At 39.6% G+C, this 24,927-nt stretch overlaps 1 protein-coding gene and 1 long non-coding RNA gene across 5 annotated transcripts in view; one reads left to right on the top strand and one right to left on the bottom strand.

Moving 5' to 3' along the window:
* The window catches only part of HERPUD2 (HERPUD family member 2), a 36,268-nt gene extending 21,093 nt beyond the window's left edge, over window positions 1-15,175 (bottom strand). The window contains exons 1-2 of one of the 4 annotated variants that reach the window (XM_019958777.2): window positions 14,838-15,175; window positions 14,231-14,641 (exon numbers count right to left, since the gene is read on the bottom strand). In XM_019958777.2, coding sequence (XP_019814336.1) covers window positions 14,231-14,377 — 147 coding nt within the window. In that variant the 5' untranslated portion in view covers window positions 14,378-14,641; window positions 14,838-15,175. Of the gene's footprint in view, window positions 1-7,191; window positions 9,542-14,230; window positions 14,642-14,837 lie in introns of those variants that run through there. The other 3 variants (XM_019958776.2, XM_019958778.2, XM_070787850.1) reach the window with 3 other exon arrangements.
* Window positions 15,176-15,216: 41 nt separating this feature from the next.
* LOC139182720 (uncharacterized) overlaps window positions 15,217-24,927 on the top strand; it is a 70,041-nt gene continuing 60,330 nt past the window's right edge. Inside the window, exon 1 of the long non-coding RNA XR_011566253.1 lies at window positions 15,217-15,554. This is a non-coding gene — a long non-coding RNA (uncharacterized lncRNA). The remainder of the gene's footprint in view (window positions 15,555-24,927) is intronic.

Raw genomic sequence — 24,927 nt, 5'->3', positions numbered from 1 at the left:
GTTTTAAAGCAAACACCCCATATCATTTCTTCTCACGTTTTAAAAAATAGCATGTTATCTGTAGCAATTATTTTTGTAGCTAACCACAATATTACCACCTTCAATAAAATTAACATTAATTTCTTATTAAGTAATATCCAGTACAGTTCAATTTTCCCCACTTGCTCAAAAATGTCTTTTTAGGGATGTGTGCTGTGCTGTGCTGAGTCACTCAGTCGTGTCCGACTCTGTGACCCCATGGACTGCAGCCCCTGTCAGGCTCCTCTCTCCATGGGGCTTCTCCAGGCAAGAATACTGGAGTGGGTTGTCATGCCCTTCTCCAGGGGCTCACCCCAACCCAGGGATCGAACCCAGGTCTTCCGCATTGCAGGCAGATTCTTTACCATCTGATGGTTTGTCTAAATCAGAATCAAACAAGGTCCACACATGGAATTGGGTTGTTATGTCTCTTTTAATCTTTTAACAGCTTCTACTTCTTTCAAAATTTTCCCTGGGTACATGTTGCAGTCTGGATGTAACTGACTGTGTCCTGGTATCCTATAGTTTGTCCTGTAGTCTTCTGTAAATGCAGTTAGATCTGGAGGGTTGATTAACTTCAGGTTCTTTTTTATTTGACAAGAGAACTTCCTGTTGTATCACATCATTATTAGCACATGTAGACTGGGTGACCTACTTTTAGTCATGTTAAGATCGATCAGTGTGTTTAAATATTGTCAGCCTGATTCATCCCTATGAAGTCTCCATCAAACATTCACCTTTTAATAACTTAGATCAAACTGCCTAGATCCATTATTTCATTAGGGCTAGAAAATAATTTTGACCTCTGTAGTATGTAAGAGCTTCCTTGCTTTCGGGCACATAAGGTTCACCTTCCACATTTCTTTTGCCAGGCCTGGAGAGAGCCACAGTTCCAGGGGCTTTATTCCTTTTAATAGGAAATGGCATCTAAAGACAAAATCTGGGGCCTAAGGCTATTTATGGTCACTTGCTATTATTTCTAAGATTCTTCAAGAGAGATACAAAATATGTATTTTTGCAAAGGAGAAACTTAAACCCAGAGTGAATATTCATTTTTCTGATTTTAATTGAATGGTATATGGTTTTTTATTTTATTTATACATCTGTCACCCTGAAAATCTTTTTTACTAATGATATTAACAAAATTATGCCATTAGCAAAAGTACTTATGTGCTTTATCCTACTATGTATAATCGCAATAATTCTGGATGAGGTTTAAGATTTCTTGTCACTTTTTCAGTCCTTAGATCTATCCTACTAGAGATATGTAGTCAAAATAGTGTTTCAAAATTACTTGTAATTTTGTTAACATCCTGACATTGTTAAACTGTGTAGGAATTTTTTTTCTATTTAATTTTTTAAATTATATATAACATACACAGAAACAAAGGAAAAATTATAGAACAAGGTACAAAGAGGTTTAGCTTCTGTCTCCTACCCTCTTCCTCTGTAATTCTGAAATACCCTTCCATGGTTTTTCAACAACATAACAAATGTGGATATAAGCACACTTGTGTTTCCCTTCTTTTTTCACATAAAAGGTAGAACACGATACTCACTCTTTAGTACTTTGTTTTCTCACCTATTTTACCCTGGCAATTACTCCTTAGCAGTATAAAGATGTCTTCCCCACTCTTTTTAAATGCTCCATTACATAGAAAGACTAAAATTTACAACATGGATATTTGAATGTTTCTAGGTTTTTGTTATATATTCATAACATCCTTCTTTCATACTATTCATTTCTCTATATCCCCCACCATATCCTGCAACATAGAGCTCCCTGGTGACCTTGATAAAAGCAATCTTGGTGGAACAGTAGGGTAAAAACTTAACTGGGATGTATTTAAGAGAAAAGGAGAGGAGTACAGTTAAAAATAGTGAATATTCACAATTTATAAGGAGTTGTGCACTAAAGACAGAAAGGGAATGAAAGTAATAGCTGGAAGGGAAGTGGAGTCAAAAGAGGATCTTGTTTGTTTTACTGTTTTGTGTTTTTGTTTTTTTAAGGAAAGAGAAATAACATGTTTGTATGCCAATAGAAATAATCCATCCTCAGGAAAGTGATGATGCAGGAGAGAAAAACAGAAAATTTCCAGAACAATGTTCTTGAGTAACTCATAAGGGGTAAAATCTTGTGTGAAGGAGTTGAACTTAGAGAAGAATATGGCAGAGAGAGGCGAAGAAGTGTTAAGAAACTTGTACACAATCCCACTACCTCCATTCTTTGCCTCAGTTTTCTTATTTAAAAAATGAAGGCAATAATAGTACCCATTTCACAAGGTTAAATTTTCACAACAATAAAAATGCACACAAACCTCTAACAACAGAACAGAACACTCAGAAAATGTTCAATGAGCATTTGATACTAATCTCTAACAACTGCTTCTCTGACATCATGCAGTTTCATGAGGATTAATGAGATTTTGTGACAGTATTGATAAGCTGTATGACCAGTGGCAGACTACCTTTGTTCATTATGTATAAGAACATGATTAGGATACTGCTAAATAGGTTTGGTTAAAGTTGCAATAACTATCAATTTAATGAATAAAAAAGCAAGCCCTATTCCATGTTTGAAGAGCTGTCAAGAATCAGTTTAAAATGCCATTTATAAATAACAAAAAGAAAACTTATAATTCATTTCACCTTCTCTACATAGAAAAATATTTGAAATTAGTTTAAAAAAAAGTCAAGAAGTCCATGTGCAAAGCATAAATTACTTACCTTCAGATTTTTAGTGAAAGGATGTACTGAGTGGATGGGATGAAAAAAGTATTTATCAACTACTTCAAAATGTAAGAAAACTATGTATTAGCTGCTTTCTACATAGGTAATCTCCACTTTACTATTAAACTGTAGCAGTAATGGAATTAATCATGTACTTTATCACAAGTATCATTTTTAAACAAGATGGGACATAAAAGTATGCTAGAATATTTGGACTACTGACATGTATATATATAAATTAAGTACAGTGGCAATCCACCTTAGTTTACTCTCATAACTATTTAGTAGATAGGTTTAAAAACAATTTTTTCACAGAAACAATACAGACCACTATCAGTCAGCAACCTCACAGACTCCAGAAGCCCATGCTTGAAAAACTTAGCCATATAAATTAAAGACATTTAGGAAGATCACTTAGTTTAGAATACAGGTACTAAAATCTCATGAGAGTCAGCTATAAAGCAATCATTCAGTTATCTATAATGATAATTCTTATGTGAAAATTAAAAACTCCAAATTAAAGATTTTGAGAACTCCTAGTCCTAAAACTATGAGTCCTAGTTTCAGAAATACATACAAATACTCATCAAACTTTCAAACCTAACAGCACACAATCTATTAAACCCAAAATACAGCTGACTGAAATAGCACTACTAAAAGCCCAGAGACTGATAATCCCTTACTGCCAAGTCCTATTTTTTTAAAGCCTATACCCACGGGCTTCCCTGGTGGCTCAGACGGTAAAAACATCTGCCTGCAATGCTGGAGACCCAGGTTCGATCCCTAGGTCAGGAAGATTCCCTGGAGAAGGAAATGGCAACCCACTCCAGTACTCTTGCCTGGAAAATTCCATGGATGGAGGAGCCTGGCAGGCTACAGTCCATGGGGCCACAGAGTCCGACACAACTGAGCAACTTCACTTTCTTTCTTTCATACCCACTGAACAGAAAAGCTGGGTAATGGCCAAGCAAGTCCCTCAGCAGGATGAGGAATAGCATGGCCAAAAGTGCCTAGCAAAAGGTTCTGACATTTGCAAGGAGAAAAGACCATGGCTTTCACCATTTGCACCTCCGGAAGAGCAATCAAAGTTTACAAAATCCATTAAGAGGCATTTGTACATTTCATTCATATCACTGGTCACTGTCCCTCCAGAGTCCTTTGCTAAATTTTTCATCCAATTTTAAAAGTGAAGAAAGCTTCTTCAGCTGAGATGCAAATTTGCTTCTCTATCAAAGGCCTCTCTCCCTCTCAGACCCAGATCCATATACCCACCCATTTATTAGACATCTAACACCTTCAGATATCTTTTTGAGTTTTTGTTGTTGTTGTTGTTTGTTTTTTGCCTTTGGCCACACCAGGCAGCACATGGGATCTTAGTTCTAGGACCAGGGATCAAACTCATGTCCCCTGCAGTAGATACGCAGAATCTTAACCACTGGACCACAAGTGAAGTCCCCACCTTCAGATATCTTAGTAAGCAACTCAAAGTCAAAACATCTACAACAGTTCTCAGTTCCCAAATCTCCAGATCTTTCCCCTTACTTGTTCCCTATTTCTTAAACAACTTGCCACCAGCTGTTTAAGCCAAAACTCTAGGCGTTATCCTCAATTTTTCTCTCACCTTGTCTAACATATCTAACCATCAGCAAATCTCACGGACTCTATCTCCAGAAGCCCCTCTCAGTCCACTTCTTTCCATTTCCATTGTCATTATTCTAATCTAAACTGTTACCTCTTGCCTGAACTTCTGTAATATTAATAAACAGCATCTTTAATTGGTCTTCACACACTCTGGTCTACAGTCAGTAAACAGAGTGATCTTTTAAAAATGTGAATCACTCCTGTCTCTCTCTAGTAGATCCCTACCAGTCTGGATTTAATTCTAATTCCTTACCATAACCAGGTGGTCCCAGCAGATCTGCTTTCCATCTCTTTCCCACATCCTCTGATTTTCTTCTTTCCTCCTCTCTCATTAGCCAAATGGGCAATCACTTAGATCTCCAAACATGCTAAGCTCGTCACCAACTCAGACACCATTCCTGTAGTCTTCTCTCCCAGCTCTTGCACACCTAACTTTTTCTTAATCATCTTTTGGGTCTTAACTTTAAAATGACCTTCTCAGAGAGGCCTTACCTGATTTACAAACTTAAAGAAGAGTATTCTCTTTTACACACCCAGTTTGTTTTCTTCATAACACAAATCATAATCTGTAATTATGTGCACGAGTTTATTTCCCTAAGTGGGATATGACTGTCAAGAACAAAAGAGGGTCCATGTCTGTCTAGCTCATCCCTCTGCTCCCATAGCCTAGCCATGTCTCCTGCAGAGGAGATGCTAAATGCCACTCTATTAAATGAAGTGTTATGAGTCCAAAAGCATTTACATCGATTTGGAAGACATAACTTATTTGAAATTCATGGTATCAGTTATTTTACATGTAATCATTAAGAAAGAAAATGAAGTATTTAGTTAGTATTTAGTCTATGAATCACAATACTAGCTTAAAATACTTGCTGGTGCTAAATTCACCTGGTTCATTTCTGCAAATGGTACTGATATTACCATGTTATTATCAAGAAACAATCGTGTGTTGGTATCTTAGTATTAACTTTTCTCTAAATAAATAGTCTATTTCAAATAAACTTTTATCTTTCCACAGCAAGGGAGCATCAATTTTCAAAAAAGCAGAACATAACAAAATTACATTGTACCCCACCCAAAAAATACATGAAGCAAAAACAGGTATGGATGAAAATGTGAAGAAAGTAGAACCCTTTTACATTACTAGTGGGAATATAAAATGGCATAGCCTCTTAAAAAGCTTGGCAGTTCCTCAGAAAGCTACCATATGACTCAGTACACATCCAATCCATCCCTAGGTATATACCAAAGAGAAGAGAAAACACATATCCACACAAAAGCCTGTAAGAGAATATGCACAGAGGAAAAAAGCAGAAACAACTCAAATGCCTACCAACTGATGAATGGACAAACAAAATGTGACATCTATTAATACATACTGCTGCTGCTGCTGCTAAGTCGCTCAGTCGTGTCCGACTCTGTGCGACCCCAGAGACAGCAGCCCACCAGGCTCCGCCGTCCCTGGGATTCTCCAGGCAAGAATACTGGAGTGGGTTGCCATTTCCTTCTCCAGTGCATGAAAGTGAAAAGTGAAAGGGAAGTCACTCAGTCGTGTCTGACTCTTAGCGATCCCATGGACTGCAACCCACCAGACTTCTCCATCCATGGGATTTTCCAGGCAAGAGTACTGGAGTAGGGTGCCATTGCCTTCTCTGATTAATACATACAATGGAATATTATTTGGTCATAAAAAGTAAGGAAGAGCTCATACATGTTATAACATGAATGAATCATGTAAACATGCTAAATGTAAGAGTAAGACATAAAAGATCATATGTATTACAGTTCCATTTATGTGAAATTTTCAGAATAGGTGAATACATAGAGACAAAAAGTAGATTAGTGGTTACCAAGGACTGAGGAAACAGAGAACGAGGAGTGATGGCTAGTGAGTATGGGGTGATGAAAATGTTCTGGACATTAGAACACCAGACAGTGGTGATGATTGTACAACTTTGTTAAGTATTATAAACCACTGACTTGTACGTGTTAAAGGGTAAATTTTATAGTATCTGAATTATATCTCAATTTTTAAAACTGTTTCTTTAAATGGAATATTCAAATGCCTTCAGATAATCAGAAGGAAAAGGAAAAAGAATTATTTAATTTTACTGCGGTTGATAATAGATTAAAAGTTTTCAGATGCATAAATTAAATAAGACTTGACATTTTCTCCACTAAAAAAAATACTGAAAAAATTCAGTTTAAATATCAGTAATTTAATTTAAATATCTGGAAAATCAGTGCTTAGACACGGTAACAAACCACACAACCATCAACTGAATTTTCAATTGGTTTGGATTATAAGCTACAGTATTAGGAAAAGAACGGATTTTGAGATCTCAATTCAAACTCAGTTTAACTTGTAAAAGTGACACAGTTTTATTTATCCAGACATACTAATAACAGTATTTTTTACTTTGATTAAAAATTCATTTCTGTATTAGTTAGGGTAAGTAACACTAACTGCTATAACAAACCTCAAGATCTCAGTAGCTTAGCACAATAGAAGTTTCATTTTTCTCTCAATTAAAACAACATTACATGGTGTCCTTTAAATATAAGAATTCAGAAGACTCAGGATTGGTAAATTTAAAATAAAGTACTAATGAAATTGTCAATTAAAAATTTCTTCTGTTAAGATACTGTCTACACAGAGTAACATATAAATACACTTGACTATTTCTGTTAACAGCACCACCATTCTTCCTTCTGTTCACACCCTACATCAATAGTCAGCAAATCCTATCAGGTATACTATTAATAGTGCTTCCCAGGTGGCTCTAGTGCTAAAGAACCCACCTGTCAATGCAGGTTAGACATAAGAGACACAGGTTCTATCCCCAGGTCGGGTAGATTCCCTGGAGGAGGGCACAGCAACCCATTCCAGTATTCTTGCCTGGAGAATTCCACGGACAGAGGAGCCTGGCAGGCTGAAGTCCTTAGGGTCACACAGAGTTGGACACGACTGAAGTGACTTAGTACAACATACTATTAATACTCTCACCATCTCCACCACTCCACCCTAGATGAAGCCTGGTGATATATGGCAGAGCAGAGGCAGCTAAATTACCAAGCTGGAAACATCCTGTTGGCACTCTGAGTAGCCCAGAGACAGAACTATACCACTCCAAATAAACAGCTGCTTAATCAACTGGCCCCAAAACTTAGCTACCTATTAACAGAGATTGCTAAAAACCAAGGTGAGGAAAGTTCATCTGCTAGTATAATATACAAAAATAAATCCTAAACTGGGAAAAGATGTTTTCTTTCTAAAAGGTTTACATATATTTTATCTGAAGTGTCTGACTTTTTAATGTTTAACTAGATAGCAAAATGAAATACTACGTATCCCTAATGCATTTAAAATATTCATAAGAGTCTAACATGAGTTTACTAAGAGAACAACACTTTTTTATTTCTGGCAAGTCATGTTGCTTGCTTGCTCATCAGTCATTAGGTCATGTCTGACTCTTTGCAACCCTATGGCCTGTAGCCCGCCAGGCTTCTCTGTCCATGAGATTTTCCAGACAAGAATAATGGAGTGCGTTGCCATTTCCTTCTCCAGGGGATCTTCCCAATCCAGGGATCAAACCTGTGTCTCCTGCATTCGCAGGCAGATTCTTTACCACTGAGCCACTTGGGAAGCCCAGAAAGTCATGTAGTTGGTATCAAAAGATTAGATTTTTTATGTGAAGGACTCAATGGGTCTCTCATGATTATGTTTGGCTTAAAAAAATCATGTCCTTAGTATATCCAACTTCAACATAATCAAACAGCTTAGCAAATGCAACAGTCAACTTACGTGTTGGTTCAAAGAACTACAGTCCAATTTCTTTGAAAACAGTTAACTATTAACATTTCCGTACTTACATATAATTCAGCTGCAAATGTCAAACAGCCTTAAAGAGCTAGTTCCCAGGAAGTGCACAAAATATCATTTTCTATGGGAAATGAATTCTGTGAATTTGTACTGAAATGTATCTCCCTCTTATTTCCACTAGATCCACCCAATCTAACGCTTCAGGAAATTTAGAGAGACTGTAAATGGAAGCATAGCTTAATCAAACTGCCTCTACCTCTTATCCTCTTACAACGACAGTAAACAAAAAAAGCTCACAGAGCTTAAACAATAATTTCCTCTAGAACTCCAAAGGGACATTCTGTGTTTAGCTGTTTCTACTCAAAGGCTAAATTAGGTATACATACAACAGAGATGCCAGAATGTATGACTGTTGTGGGTCACACAAACAAGCAGGAATGTGAAAAGACAGGCAAAGCTATGTACTGTGAAGTCTTAAGATATTATGTTCCTATACCTTCTTTATAATTTATCAAAATAACAAAAATAACCATAGTCTAAACTGATACATTAGAACAGTATTAAAACTGTTACCCATTCACCTGTAGTCTTTAGATGATAAACCATCTGAACACACACGTCTTTTTACAGTTTACTTACTTCTTTTTAATTTGCAAGTATATAACTGATAGAGCCAAGCCCTAAATGCCTTTCTTCATGTTATTATATATAACCACATATGTTTAAGATCTGAGGCTTGCAATCAGACCAGACCAACCTAAATACAAATTCTGATTCTACTTAAAGTTGTATGACCTTGGGCAAAAAAAAAAAATAACCAAGTCTCAGCTTCCTCATCTGTAACAGAGAGCTGATAATAAAACTTACAGCATAACCTATGAGGAATAAATGTGATAAATATATAAAATGCTTAGTAGAATGACTGGTATACACAACAACCACTTAGTAAATGTCAGTTTAAAATCAGAGCACCAAGTATTTACTGAGCCCTTACTATATGCCAAGCACTATTTTATGTGCTAGGAATATATTCCATTGATTAAAAAATACAAAATCCCTGTCTTCATTGTGCTTACACTCTAGAGGAAGGATACCAAACAATGAACATAATAAATAATTTACATAGTAAGTTAGAAGGTAATGAGTACTACAGGGAAAAATAAATAAATAAATAAATAAAATCAGAGCACCAAATATGACAGTTAAGTAAAACATTCAAGACCAGCAAATCTGTATTTATTATGTATGGGAATTCCATGGCAGTCCAGTGGTTAGGACTCCATGCTGTCACTGCTGAGGGCCAGTTTCAATTCCTGATCAAAGAACTAAAATCCCACAACCAACACACCACTGCAACCCACCCCACCCCCAAACACACACACACCAAAAAATTATTATGTAAAGGAATAAAGTTCTAGAAAAATTCTATTTTTAAAAGCACTGATGCATGATTAAACAAAACATCACCTTCACAGTACTGTTATTTTCCAAGAAAGACATTAGAAAAAGGCTACAAGGGGAGCATAATAAAACAAACTTTAGTCATCATTCATTCAAAACTTTTAACTTTTCCATCAACCTTTGATAAAAATCTTATAAAACAAAAATTAGGGTGGATTATAGCCCCTTTAAATCAATAGTTTTGAGGTGATTAAGCAAGCAGATTTTTAAAATGACCTGTCTAGTTATGATAAGTGAAGTCAGTCAGAAAGAGAAAGATAAATACTATATGATATCACTTATATGTGTAATTTAAAAATATAGCAAACTAGTGAATATAACAAATATAATTAGTGAATATAACAAAAAAGAAACATACTCACAGATAGAACAAACTAGTGGTTACTAGTGAAGAGAGGGAAGGGGGAAGGTAATAAAAGGGTAGGGGACTAAGAGATACAAACTATAATGTATAAAATTTAAGTTATAAGGATATATTGTACAACACAGGAAATATAGCCAATGTTTTACAAGTTGTTTTTTTTTTTATAAAAAATGACCTTCCTAAGTAAGGTAATAGGGAATTACAAAAATAAGGGAGATATAAACCTCAAATTATATTATAAAAGCTACTCCCACTGACAATGAAAGTAAGACTTCTATCTGAACTGTAGGCAATTATGCAATGTTACATTCTCAGAATAGAATCTATACAACTAGTTCTATTCCTATTTCTTTAATTCTAAAAGAATCAGAGCAAAGGCACAATTTGAAAAGGCAGCAAGAGTGGGGAAATCTCTCCAGAACTGAGAGACATGTTCAACAGGCACTCTGAGTTCAAGACAGAAAAATGGGAAACAAAAAGATACATGTCCCTTCAAAATTGATTTCAGGGTAAGTCATGTTCATCTTAGTTTGTGTATAAGAGCAAACAGTAAGAAACAAGATAATGAAAAAGGTGCCTAATTGGATTTAGAGATTCTTACTTTTTATTTCCCATTTTTAAAGTTTTGTCTAGGACAGTCCATTCTACTGAATAACTTTAAGTTCAACCATTTTGATATTTACATACCTGGTCTAAACTAGATCAAAGTCTGAAACTGCTCAAGTAAAAGAAGTCCTCTTGATAGGTTATCTTCACCCACTAGTAGCAATTACCTAAATTTCAGAGTAATTATCTCACACTACAGGCCAAGTTTAAGAACTGAAAACCTAAAATCATTAAGTGATGACAAATGTCATATTAGAATATGATTCACAATTATATACACTATCAACATGAACTGCTGCACTAACCAGGTCTTAAACCATGTTCTAAACCAAGTATCAACACCAAAGTTAGATAAATCTCCACCAGAGCTCAATTTCAGATCTGAGGTTTTTTGTAATGACTGTTTAAACTTCTGCATAATCTTTTAACACAGTACTATACTACCAGGTACTAGATAATATAAAGCATTCAAAATCATCAGGGCAACAACACCTCTGAAAGAACAGTTAAAAAAAGAAACTATCATCTTACCTCCCTAAAACTGTTCTCAATTCTTTAAGAAAAATGTTTCTGTGAATCTTTTCTAAAACAGCTTCACATTCCCTTATCTCAGCTCGAGTGAACTGTTCCCTTCCTGTGTTCCTACAGCACTCAGTACCTCCTTCTTGTATGACACTAGCCACATGATATTCTATGTCTGTATCCCCCACTAGACCTGAGCTACTTAACAGCAAAGGACTCGTATCGCCTTTTTGCTTACTATATAGACCTTCATATGCCAGATCAATAAATCCTGATTAAATAAATCAATGAAGCCCAAGCACATGTGCTTTGGAAGGAGGAGTATATTTGTTGTGGGTTGGGTTTATTGAGGGAAGGAGAGGTTGAATTAAATGAAGTCAGTATCTGACCACAAAACTAAAATCCTAAGATTTTATACACTGTTGCAAAGTTTAGCCAGAATTCCATTAATAGCATGTAGAGATCCTAAAAGAACAACTTTAAATCTCCATTCTTCTTCCAACAGCTCTCATTTATTTTCCTAGAAGCCACTGCTCACAGGGACCAAGGCCTCTACCTTACCTGACCCACCAGACCCAATAAGAGCAGTAATGACGAGAGCTACAAACTTTCTACTTCTTGCTATGAAACAGTTGCTTCTACCAGGCACTAAACTCTTCTCTGCTTCACAGTCCACCCACCTCCACCAGGCAGAGATGCAAAGAATTAGGCATGAGAAATGATCTGTTAAACACCAACTAGCACCTGAAACACTTTAAAACAGAATCAATGTTAAGTAGTCATTGTGGGTGGTCATAAGAACCTAACCTTCCTTTATATTATATCATTAATATAATATTGTTTATATTGTTAAATTTCTCTGTTCTAAATAACAACTTTACAAGTAAACTTTAAGAACTCCAATTCCTATGCTGAGGACTAACTATGGCTTTGGAGTACCATTAAACAGTTGGTCTGTTCAACAACTGTGATACTTCAAATCAGTTCTAGATGATAAAAAAGTTAGAATGTTAAGTACGTCAAATCTAATAACCTTACAAAGTTTTCAGTGAAGTTCTATGAAAATAAAACACATGTACACCATCCCCACTCTCATTAACCTAGAAATAAACTTCAGATATTTTCACTTGGAGAAAACCTGCTGGAGGACAAAAAAAGGTTTGCCACAAGGCTAGGTAATTAACAGGCTGCATATTATTTGGTACAGCTTCCAAAACTGCCTCCAGCATGTCCTAGAAGCAAGCGGGTTAGGAGAGAGGGGTGTAGAGAAATTTGCAGCTTATCTATCCTCCAGCAGCTGACTGATGCAGATGGGCACTGACAGCCCTCCACTGGAGATTAGTGCTAAGAGGGCAGAACTCCTGGCAAAAACAGGCTTATCTCAGGTGCAGGTTAAGACAAATGTGTTTTACACTCCTCTCTTATACACTTCCTTAAAAAGAAAAAGTTTCAGAAAAGTGATAACTCTTGTTCTATCACAGTACAAACCAAGTCCCTTTTGGTTTACTCACATAAAGATCCTCACATAAGTATATATTTGAGCATATATCTTAGGTAAGTACTTAAGATATATGCTCCATAATGGCTCTTTTATGAACAGTACTATGGACATCCATGACTTTCAATTCCAACTACCCTAAAAAGCTATTTTCTACTTCATCATATGCAATAGGAAATCTTTCGCAAAACAGAAATTTTTACAAAGAAATTGTTACCCCTGTGTAAATCTTTGCTTTCAAGACAAGATGTGAATGAATTAGAGTTCCAACAATTTTGTTTCAAGTACTTAAGTACATTAGGGTTTTTACTTTTCCTTCTAAGAATATTTGTATGAAAAAATACTGACAAACATAGCTAATGTCAACTAACAGTTGTTTTTCTACATCTCCTGTTTTTGCAATAACTGCCCTATTTCTATAGTTGTTCTAGAAACCTAAACGCCTAACTAAACTTAATACTGTAACACTGAAACAGTACTAATTCATTAATATCTTAATATAGATCAAGTGTCTTCCTTACTTGTGTGCATAAAACAAGTGTTAAGTAAAACCTGGAAACCACAGTTGCCTTCCAACACATCCTTACTGCTGGCTTAAATTTGCCAGATGCCAAAAATATTTGCCACCCTAAAAATCCAAGCCTCTTCATTAATTAAAAAAAAAAAAAAGTTTAGTAATGGCTGAAAACTACTTATTCAGGAACGAAATTTTTACACAGTGGAGAACAAGAAAGCCTCACTTTCACACACTGTACATGACATACTTCTCTAAATTATTCCAAGACTTAATTATCAACTATGTTGATAACTTTCAAATCTAACTTTGGGAACAGATGAAGGTGCACTGTTTTATTTATTATGTTTGCAATATCCAGATATGATTCAGAATGGAAAACACTGCCACACTGATTTACAAATGGCTATATGAACGGAATAAAATGATGTACCAAATGGTGGCGGGGTGGAAGGACTGTTCTCTTCTAAATTAAGAAAATTTCTGTGTCCTCTACAAGAGAAAAATGAGAGAGGGAGGGGCAGGAGAAAGTCAAACTAAAAACTCTTTGCTTCTTAAAACATATATACTAGTGTGGAAACTATAACTTTTATAGAGGTCACATGCTTATTTCCAAGAAAAAACTCGCTCTTCAGCAGAAAGCAAATTTCTGGGCCAGGTGTTTAAAGTAAAAAGGAATTTTATTCTAATAAGTAATAAAAGCTTTAATATGGGTTGTAGTGCTTATCTTTTTTCTTAAAGGATGCATCTGTCATTCGCACATTAGGTTGATGACTTTGAGTACAAGGAAAACAGTCCTACTGTATGCCTGCCAATTCTCACGTCCCTTGATATTTCTGTATACTCTTTACTAATTAACTGAACCTCATCAGGAAGACATTAATGATGGTTCAGACACTCAAGAGAGACACATAACCTCGGGATGCAAAATACCTCACAGTCAAAAAGAGACCTATTTGACTCAAAAGGGGAGGGGATAAGCAGGGAGTAAGGGAGTATAGGACACGAAAAGCTGTTGGCCAGAGCAGTTGTGCCCAGCTTTTAGACACTTACTGGTTTGCTAGGGTACACGTTAGACAGATGCGTTTTTAGTTTCCCCACGGTCCAGTTCAAGAAGCAGCTAATAGTCTGGTCACTGTATTTCTGATTCGGTGCTTTAATGATGAGGGTCACAGGAATCTCCATCCCATTTTGGTCCATGGTGCCCCCAAAGTCTTACAGAGTCAAGAGGAGCAGCAGTTAAGCCCAAATGAGCCGAGATGGTTACTGCCGGCGCAGCTGGGATGGAGACGGAAGCGAGTGTGTTCTTAATACTCCTTGTCCAAGTCAGTCATCGGGCGATACAAAGGCCATTGCAGGTACCGAAGATGATGGGCAGCGGCGGCGGCGAGGTCTGGGGGCCCGGCCGTGGGTGCAGTTTTCCCCGCCAGGTCCGGGCTCTGCCGGGCTCCGCCGGGCTCCGGACTACAGAAGGAGGCCCGGGTGAGAGAGAAAGCGGTGAGAAGGGAGGGGTGAGGGCGAGACAGCCCGAGCCACCGCCCCGCCCCCGCCGCGACCCCCAGCCTGAAACGCAACAAGGCCCCTACGCGATGGTCCCTCCACGCGGGTTAGAGAAGGGGACGGGCCGCTCAGGGCGGCCAGCCGTGACAGGCAAGGCTACCTGAGAGATGGCCGCGGGTCCCGCCACCGCTGCCCTCCGCGCCCAAGCACGGCCACCGATCGCACAGTCTGGCCGGGCGTCCTCCGCGGCGGCCGCACCCTTCCTGCTGATCTGCGGCGCCCAAGGTCCGGCCCCGGGTCTCGCGAGGCGGCGCGGTGGCAGCTGGAGAAGTTGGCCGAAGGGCGCGGTCAGCTCTCCGCCCGACCCCTCGGGCAGCGGAGCCGCGGCTCACTGCCGGGTGCGGCCGAGAAGGCGGCAGGTGGCAGGAGGGCGGGGACTAGAGTCGGGGCGCCGGCCGCGAGCGCGCTGGTTTTGTTGTTGTTGTGAAGAAGGTCCGGGTCCCTTTAAGCCGGAAAACGCAGGGCGGAAATGCGTCACGGGCGGCTCGCCCCGGCACGCGGCCTTCCAGGTCCTGTCGGCGCAGCCCGCCGCCCACCGTGGCTGGCTCCCGACACCTTGGGCCAAATTTTGGCTCGCCCGGAGGCCGCGTGGGTGCGTTGAGCCCGCCAGGGCAGACCATTCCCTCCGCCCCGCTTCTCCAGCAGCACTTGGGCCTTAGCACTAGCACATTCTGGTTTGACCACACCTCGAAGACTTGGGAAGTGTTGCTCCATCCTTAAAGTTGTCGAATGCTGAATCAAACTTCTGCCCAAAATTTCTTGTGTCGACTGTGTGCAAGGCACGGTACCTGGATCTTTAGTGGAGGAGAAACTATGGGTACGTTGCTTATGGGGAAGGCTTTCAGTTAAACCTGAAGGCTAACTGTAATTTACTTGTGATCCAGGTTAACTTTTCTGAGCCTCACTTTGTTTCTCTGAATGGGGAGGATGATGCCTACCTGACTGCGTGCTGTTGAGTAAATGAGCTATGTAAACCATTTGGTACAGTTTTGGCGTATGGCAGTCTGTCAACTAAATATTAATTTCCGTGTCCTTCCTCTTCATCTTCTCAGAAGTTGACAAGTATATGTTGACTGAGCAGGTATTGTGTGTTCAGTGAGAGATGAAGACAGATTTTTCTGTTTTATGTCTGAGACGTTGGGACCGCGAAGGTTCAGGCTACTGCCCCAAGCTGACTTACTCTCTATTCTCTGCACAGGTTTAAGAGTCAGTGCAGTAAGTTAAGTTTGTTAGATGCGTATTTGCTCAGCTCCAGGCGTCCACTTAGAGGTGGATTACAAACAGATAATGCAGGGGGCTTTGGAGACCTGGTCTAATCCTCTCAGCTTCGTAAGACTTTCAGGAAAGTTAGACCAAGAGGAGATTCTTCCTCTCAACGGCTGATGCAGCAGGATCCCTTACATCCTCTCCTCCACCTCAAGAGTGAAGTTTCTTTTATTTCTTGTCATGGAATGAGAACAACTTGCTAGGACTTGTATTTTCTGTAGCAGGTCTTTTTCTGCCTGGTATCTAGTCATTTTAATAGAACCTTAACTTAATTCTAGCTTTAAATACTTTTTCAGGCTCCCTTTCATCTAGCAGCAGCCTTTTGACACAATTATAGCCCATAAGAAGAAAGGTGAAGTTGCTACTGGGGCTTCTAGGAGAGTGTTCAGGTGAACATGTTCTGTAGACTAGAGCTCATCCTTGCCCTACCCCTGTCTTTCTTCCTGGAGGAATATGATGCCAGTGGTGGGGCAGCCACAGCTCAGTCATGAAGCAACAGATAGAACAAAGGCCTATAAATACAAAGATGGTGGACCAGAACAGTTGAAAGAGACTGGATCCTTTATGGCATAATTAGCCACCATTTAAGTCCCAAGTGACTGCTGTAAGTCTTCTTTGATGTCCAATTCTTTTTTAAGCCAGGAAGTCTTCCTGACGCAACTGCTTCTACACTGCTATCCAACCCTGCAGCTCATATCGCTAATGCGCATGTCTCAGACTTCCAGGAATCTTTTAGAGTAATGTGATCATCTCACTTGGCACACTGAGGTGTACATTATTAGTGAAATATACCTTGATTATTAAGACAGATTGTACATTTTACTGTGATAGACACTAAAGTAGGATTCATCAAAGATTGACTAACATGGACAAAACCATTTTAAAATGTAATGAACATTCAAGAGATTGAAATATGACTGTAAAGATGATAACAGTATCTGACAGAAATGATTTTTTTATTATTTTGCTTTGAGTTCAGTTCAGTAGCTCAGTTGTGTCCAACTCTTTGCAACCCCATGAATCGCAGCACGCCAGGCCTCCCTGTCCATCACCAACTCCCGGAGTTCACCCAGACTCACATCCATCGAGTCAGTGATGCCATCCAGCCATCTCATCCTCTGTCATCCCCTTCTCCTCCTGCCCCCAATCCCTCCCAGCATCAGAGTCTTTTCCAATGAGTCAACTCTTCCCATGAGGTGGCCAAAGTACTGGAGTTTCAGCTTTAGTATCATTCCTTCCAAAGAAATCCCATTCAGTCCTTCAGAATGGACTGGTTGGATCTCCTTGCAGTCCAAGGGACTCTCAAGAGTCTTCTCCAACACCACAGTTCAAAAGCATCAATTCTTCAGCACTCAGCCTTCTTCACAGTCCAACTCTCACATCCATACATGACCACAGGAAAAACCATAGCCTTGACTAGATGGACCTTTGTTGGCAAAGTGATGTCTCTGCTTTTCAATATGCTATCTAGGTTGGACATAACTTTCCTTCCAAGGAGTAAGTGTCTTTTAATTTCATGGCTGCAGTCACCATCTGCAGTGATTTTGGAGCCCAGAAAAATAAAGTCTGACACTGTTTCCACTGTTTCCCCATCTATTCCCCATGAAGTGATGGGATCGGATGCCATGATCTTCATTTTCTGAATGCTGAGCTTTAAGCCAACTTTTTCACTCTCCACTTTCACTTTCATCAAGAGGCTTTTTAGTTTCTCTTCACTTTCTGCCATAAGGGTGGTGTCATCTGCATATCTGAGGTTATTGATATTTCTCCCGGCAATCTTGATTCCAGCTTGTGTTTCTTCCAGTCCAGCGTTTCTCATGATGTACTCTGCATAGAAGTTAAATAAGCAGGGTAACAATATACAGCCTTGACGTACTCCTTTTCCTATTTGGAACCAGTCTGTTGTTCCATGTCCAGTTCTAACTGTTGCTTCCTGACCTGCATACAAATTTCTCAAGAGGCAGGTATTCCCATCTGTTTCAGAATCTTCCATAGTTTATTGTGATGCACACAGTCAAAGACTTTGGCATAGTCAATAAAGCAGAAATAGATGTTTTTCTGGAACTCTCTTGCTTTTTCCATGATCCAGCAGATGTTGGCAGTTTGATCTCTGGTTCCTCTGCCTTTTCTAAAACCAGCTTGAACATCAGGAAGTTCACGGTTCAAATATTGCTGAAGCCTGGCCTGGAGAATTTTGAGCATTACTTTACTAGCATGTGAGATGAGTGCATTTGTGTGGTAGTTTTAGCATTCTTTGGCATTGCCTTTCTTTGGGATTGGAATGAAAACTGACCTTTTCCAGTGCTGTGGCCACTGCTGAGTTTTCCAAATTTGCTGGCATATTGAGTGCAGCACTTTCACAGCATCATCTTTCAGGATTTGAAATAGATCAACTGGAATTCCATCACCTCCAGTACCTTTGTTTATAGTGATGCTTTCTAAGGCCCACTTGGCTTCATATTCCAGGATGTCTGGCTCTAGGTCAGTGATCACACCATCGTGATTATCTGGGTCGTGAAGATCTTTTTTGTACAGTTCTTCTGTGTATTCTTGCCACCTCTTCTTAATATCTTCTGCTTCTCTTAGGTCCATACCATTTCTGTCCTTTATCGAGCCCATCTTTGCATAAAATGTACAGCCACCTAAATTAAATACCTGAAAATGCTTTTGATGCTGTTGAACTTGGCCACAATAAAAGCAGTATGTAAATATGATCCCATTTTTGTTAATTATGTGTATATGTGTATAGAACAATGTATGAAAGGTTCAGTTCAGTCACTCAGTCGTGTCCAGCTCTTTGCGACCCCATGGACTGGACTGCAGCACGCCAGGCTTCCCTGTCCATCACCAACTCCCAGAGCTTGCTCAAACTCATGTCCACAGCTTTGGTGATGCCATCCAACCATCTCGTCCTCTGTCATCCCCTTTTCCTGCCTTCAGTCTTGCCCAGCATCGGGGTCTTTACCATGAGTTAGTTCTTCACATCAGGTGGCCAAAGTATTGGAGCTTCAGCTTCAGCATCAGTCCTTCCAATGAATATTCAGGACAGATTTCCCTTAGGATTGACTGGTTGGATCTCCTTGCTGTCCAAGGGACTCTCAAGAGTCTTCTCCAACACCACAGTTCAAAAGCATCAATTCTTTGACATTCAGCTTTCTTTATCGTCCAGTTCTCACATCCATATATGACTACTGGAAAAACCATAGCTTTGACTATATGGACTGTTGCTGGCAAAGTAATACCTCTGCTTTTTAATATGCTATGTTTCTCATAGCTTTTCTTCCAAGGAGCAAGCATCTTTTAGTTTCATGGCTGCAGTCACCATCTGCAGTGATTTTGGAGCCCGGAGGGTTCAGGATGGGGAACACATGAGAAATAAAGGATTTTTTTAATTAAAAAAAAAAAAAAAGAAAAGAAAGTCTGTCACTGTTTCCATTGTTTCCCCCATCTGTTTGCCATGAAGTGATGGGACCAGATGCCATGATCTTAGTTTTCTGAATGTTGAGTTTCAAGACAGCTTTTTCCCTCTCCTCTTTCACTTTCATCCAGAGGCTCTTCATTTCCTCTTCACTTTCTGCTGTAAGGGTGGTGTCCTCTGTATATCTGAGGTTATTGATATTTTCTCCTGACAATCTTGATTCCACCTTGTGCTTCATCCAGCCCGGCATTTTGCATGATGTACTCTGCATAGAAGTTAAATAAGCAGGGTGACAATATATAGCCTTGTTGTACTCCTTTCCCAGTTTGGAATGTCTGTTGTTCCATGTCTGGTTCTAACTGTTGCTTCTTGACCTGCATACAGATTTCTCAGGAGGCAGTTAAGGTAGTCTGGCATTCCCATCTCTTTACGAATTTTCCACAGATCGCTGTGATCCACACAGTCAAAAGCTTTGGCATAGTCATTAAAGCAGAAGTAGATGTTTTTCTGGAAGTCTCTTGCTTTTTCGATGATCAAATGAATGTTGGCAATTTGATCTCTGGTTCCTCTGCCTTTTTTAAAAATCCAGCTTGAACATCTGGAAGTTCTTGGTTCACATACTGTTGAAGCCTCACTTGGAGAATTTTGAGCATTACTTTGCTAGCATGTGAGATAAGTGAAATTGTGCAGTAGTTTGAACATTCCTTGGCATTGCCTTTCTTTGGGATTGGAATGAAAACTGACCTCTTTCAGTCCTTTGGCCACTGCTGAGGTTTCCAAATTTGCTGTCATATTAAGTACAGCACTTTCACAGCATCATGTTTTAGGTCTTTAAATAGCTCAGCTGGAATTTCATCACCTCCACTAGCTTTGTTTGTAGTGATGCTTTCTAAGGCCCACTTGACTTCAGACTCCAGGATGCCTGGCTCTAAGTGAGTGATCACCGTCGTGGTTATCTGGGTCATTAAGATCTCTTTTTTACAGTTCTTCTGTGTATTCTTGCCATCTCTTCTTAAAATCTTCTGCTTCTGTTAGGTCCATACTGTTTCTGTCCTTTATTGTGCCCATCTTTGCATGAAATATTTCCTTGGTGTCTCTAATTTTCTTGAAGAGATATCTAGTCCTTCCCATTCTATTGTTTTCCTCTATTTCTTTTCATTGATCAGTAAAGGTTAGTCCCCAGAATATTGATTGGTGGTGTTTAACTTGGTATTTGGAATAGGAAAAATAGTTAGCATGGAATGTATACAAATCAGCAGTTACTTAGAGGCCGCTATGAGCTGTTTGTTCCTTGTCCATGTTGCAGATATGAAAGGGAAATGTGAAAGAACTACACATTTCAGTTACCATTTGCTAAAGACAGTGTGCAGTGAGAGTGTTTACGTACTACTCGTTATTCAGTTGCTAGGTCATGTCAGCCTCTTTGCAACGCCATGGACTGCAGTACACCAGGCTCCTCTGTCCTCCACTATCTCCCAGAGTTTGCTCAAATTCACGTCTATTGAGTCAGTGATCCCATCTAACCATCCCATCCTCTGCCGCCCCCGTCTCCTTTTGCCTTCGATCTTTCCCAGTGTCACTGTCTTTCCCAGTGAGTCAGCTCTTCAAATCAAGTGGCCCAAGTATTAGAGCTTCAGTTTCAGCAACAGTCTTTCCAATGAATGGTCAGGGTTTATTTCCTTTAGGATTAACTGATTTGATCTCCTTGCAATCCAAGGGACTCTCAAGAGTCTTCTCTAGCACATTCGAAAGCATCAGTTTTTCGGCACACCACCTTCTTTATGGTCCAACTCTCACATCCATACATGACTACTGGAAAAACCATAACTTTGACTGGACAGGCCTTTGTCAGCAAAGTGATGTGTCTGCTTTTTAATAGTCTTTCTAAGGTTTGTCATAGCTTTTCTTCCAAGGAACAAGCGTCTTCTAATTTCAGGACTGCAGTCACTGTCTTCAGTGATTTTTGGAGCCCAAGAAAGTAAAACCTGTCATTGTTTCCACTTTTTCCCCTTCTATTTGCCATGAAGTGATGGGACTGGATTCCATGGTCTTAATTTTTTTTCAGTGTTGAGTTTTAAGCCAGCTTTTTCACTCTCATTGACCCTCATCAAGAGGCTCTTCAGTTCCTCTTTGCTTTCTGCCACTAGAGTGGTTCTTGTGCTTAGTTGCTCAGTCGTTTCCAACTCTTTGCAACCCCTAGGCTGTAGCCTGCCAGGCTCCTGTGTCCCTGTGGATTCTCCAGGCAAGAATACTGCAGTAGGTTGCCATGCCCTCCTCCAGGGGATCTTCTGAACCCAGGTCTCCTGCTTTGCACGCGGATTCTTTACCTGCTGAGACTTTAGAGTGATATCATCTGCATATCTGAGGTTGTTGATATTTCTCCTGGCAGTCTTGATTCCAGCGTGTGATTCATCCTGCCTGGCATTTTGAATGATGTACTCTGCATAGAAGTTAAATAAGCTAGGTGACAGTATACAGCCTTGTCATACTTCTTTCCCAAATTTGAGCCAGTCAGTTTTTCCACTTTCAGGTGCTTAGGGTGGGATACTAATAGGTAATACTGGATTTGTGATTTGTTAAAACCAAATCCACCTTAACAATATTAACTGTTTGTTCAATAGACATAACCTTAGTAATTAGTTCAGTAATTCAGGGTGATTTCTGCCCATGGAGTAATTTTCTTTGTTGACAAGCAAAACACTTAAAATTATTTGCAAGTAATAAAATTAATTTCCAGTATTTGTGAGATATTTACTTCCAATTCTTTTCATTGAGAAGGAGGTCAGCTTGAGAAGCTTATATGGACTCCTGTGAGATTCCACTTTCTTTTAAAATTTTAAAGAAAAGTGCTTATTAACCAAGTTTTTCTTACTTGGAATACCTTTCTGGAAGTTAAAATACTTTATGATGTTGAATAATGTAGTTTTCAGTGTTTTGGTTTTTTATTTTTGATAACCCTCTTGGGAGGAAAGTTAAGTGATGATCTTGCAGTTACAGATTTCAAAAATGGTATTGGCCATCTGGCTTCTGATTCCGTCTATTTCTACTTATACCAGACTTGTCTTTTTCCTTAAGATGCTGTGCCATAAAGCATCTAATCAAATCTCAATCAAATTTATTGTTTAAAAACAAGTGAAATCCTACACTTGAAGCCTAGGAAAATTAGCTCATTTCAACATTGCACTTTCAAAATCTTAATTGGCTCCAGATGTTTGATTATAAGCCATATTGTAGACAAAGGAAGGAAGAAAACCATACATGCATTAAATGCCAAATGGGTGATTTGAGTGATGGGTCATTTAATGAATTTTCAGAACAGCCCTGAGAGGTATTGAGGGCAGTAAAGCTCAGAAAGCCTAAGTGTCTTGCCCAAAGTCACACAGCTGCGGCTGCTGCTAAGTCGCTTCAGTCGTGTTCAACTCTGCGACCCCAGAGATGGCAGCCCACCAGGCTCCCCTGTCCCTGGGATTCTCCAGGCAAGAACACTGGAGTGGGTTGCCATTTCCTTCTCCAGTGCATGAAAGTGAAAAGTGAAAGTGAAGTCACTCAGTCATGTCCGACTCCTAGCGACCCCATGGACTACAGCCCACCAGGCTCCTCCGTCCATGGGATTTTCCAGGCAAGAGTACTGGAGTGGGGTGCCGTTGCCTTCTCCCTATATGCAGCCATCCAAGTCCAAATCCCAATAACCTGGCAGTTGTTTCACAACTGCGTACCTTTCCTCTGGCATTTAGGCTCTCACTTCTCAGAGCTCTTTCGCCAATTTCCTCTCCTCAAAATCACAACTATCTAATTCTATTGGCCAGGCTTCCCAGGTGACACTAGTGGTAAAGAATCTGTCTGCCAATACAGGAGAAGTAAGACATGTGGGCTCAATCCCTGGGTCGGGAAAATCCCCTGGAGGAGCACGTGGCAACCCACTCCAGTATTCTCGCCTGGGAAATTCCATGGACAGAGGAGCTTGGCGAGCTACAGTCCTTGGGGTCACAAAGAATCAGACATGACTGAGCACACACACATACACATAACTGTGTTGGCTTATTTATCAAATGTTTATAAATGTTTTTTGCTAAACACAAATATAGCTTAACTGAGTTTGGGATTATTAACTTTGCTATACTACATTCAAATAACTTTAAGAATAATTACTAAAGTGAACATGGAGAGTAGTCATTGGCCTAACTCGGGGATTCTTAATTTGAGTCTAGAGATGTACCCTGAATTATCTGTAGTACTGTGTACACGTTCATTTATTCAGAGGGAGAGTCCACAGTTTTTATCAGCTTCTTGAAGGGGCCCTTTGTAACGTCTTTCAGAAACACCACAAAATTTAGTCTTCATTGTAAGGTTTTTTCAATTAAAGGAAATGGCTTATTGAGCCAATTACACAGTTATTGCCTCAAGGGCCCCAAACACTCTTCATTGACTGTTTTAAGATAATAGAAGTGTGCATGCTCGGCACGCCTTATTTTTCCTTTTCCAGCTCTCATCATATTAAGCTTTGTCAGCAAAGCGCACTGGAGGGACACTGGAGGAAGAAGAGATTTCTCTACCTGTGTAGTGTAGTATGCTCCTTTAGACAGGCTCTTCAGCGTGTGTGGCTTCTGAAGCCCTCAATCCCAGCAATGTCCTGTGGCCAGCAGTGTGTAGCATATCCCATGAATAGCTTCTCCAGGAGCCTTTGCAGGCAACAGCCATGAGCAGCTGTCCCTGGAACCCCATCAAATGGCTTCACATGGAGCACCACCAGTACAAAGCTGTCCTTGAACAGCTTCCTGTCAGACCCCTTAGGCAGCTTTGCATCCTCAGCAGACTTCTCTGTGAAATGAGCCACAGTTACTGCTCTTCTTCAGGAGAGTCTATCTCAGCCCTAAGGGCAGTAGATGATCACTATATCTGATTTTCCTGTAATCTTTAGAATTCTCTTAATTCCTTACTAGCCATCTCCTTATCAGTTCAATTCCCTGTTATAAGTGGTGATTCTTTATATTTAACCTTCTGTGTTCAAAATATTGTTTGATTTCTGTCCCTTGAATGGACCCTAACTGATACAGAATTGATATCAGTAGTGATCCCAGGAGATAAACACACAAAGAATTTGAGGGTTGCTTTGGTCAGGTCCTTTGGCTGGGCTCCTCCCTGTTGAGAAGTAAGATGAGGGCATTACAAATAACCAGACTTTCAACTGTGGTTAATCTTGAAGCAAATGATTGCCCAAATAGTTGCTACACTTGACTGTTAATGGCAGTTAATATGTCTGTAAGGACAATGATATGGGATAGTCTTCTGAGTGTCCTTTAGCACTTACAGAAAGAAAATGACAAGCTCATGTCTTTCAACTCTCAGGGCAAGTCACAGTCTAAGACCAGAAAGCCTCTATGATAACTATAAAAGAATCTTTTGGTTCTTTCAGACATAGGGGTGATATTGTAAAAAATCAAGCACAAAATTTTATTTTAAGGATCGCTGAATTGTAGTGATAGTTGTACTCATGGTCCCATCAAAT

This window comes from Bos indicus, chromosome 4 (assembly GCF_029378745.1).
Source record: "Bos indicus isolate NIAB-ARS_2022 breed Sahiwal x Tharparkar chromosome 4, NIAB-ARS_B.indTharparkar_mat_pri_1.0, whole genome shotgun sequence".
Lineage (NCBI taxonomy): Eukaryota > Metazoa > Chordata > Mammalia > Artiodactyla > Bovidae > Bos > Bos indicus.
Note: the sequence above shows the minus strand (reverse complement) of the source record. Positions and strands in the feature narration are given on the sequence as shown.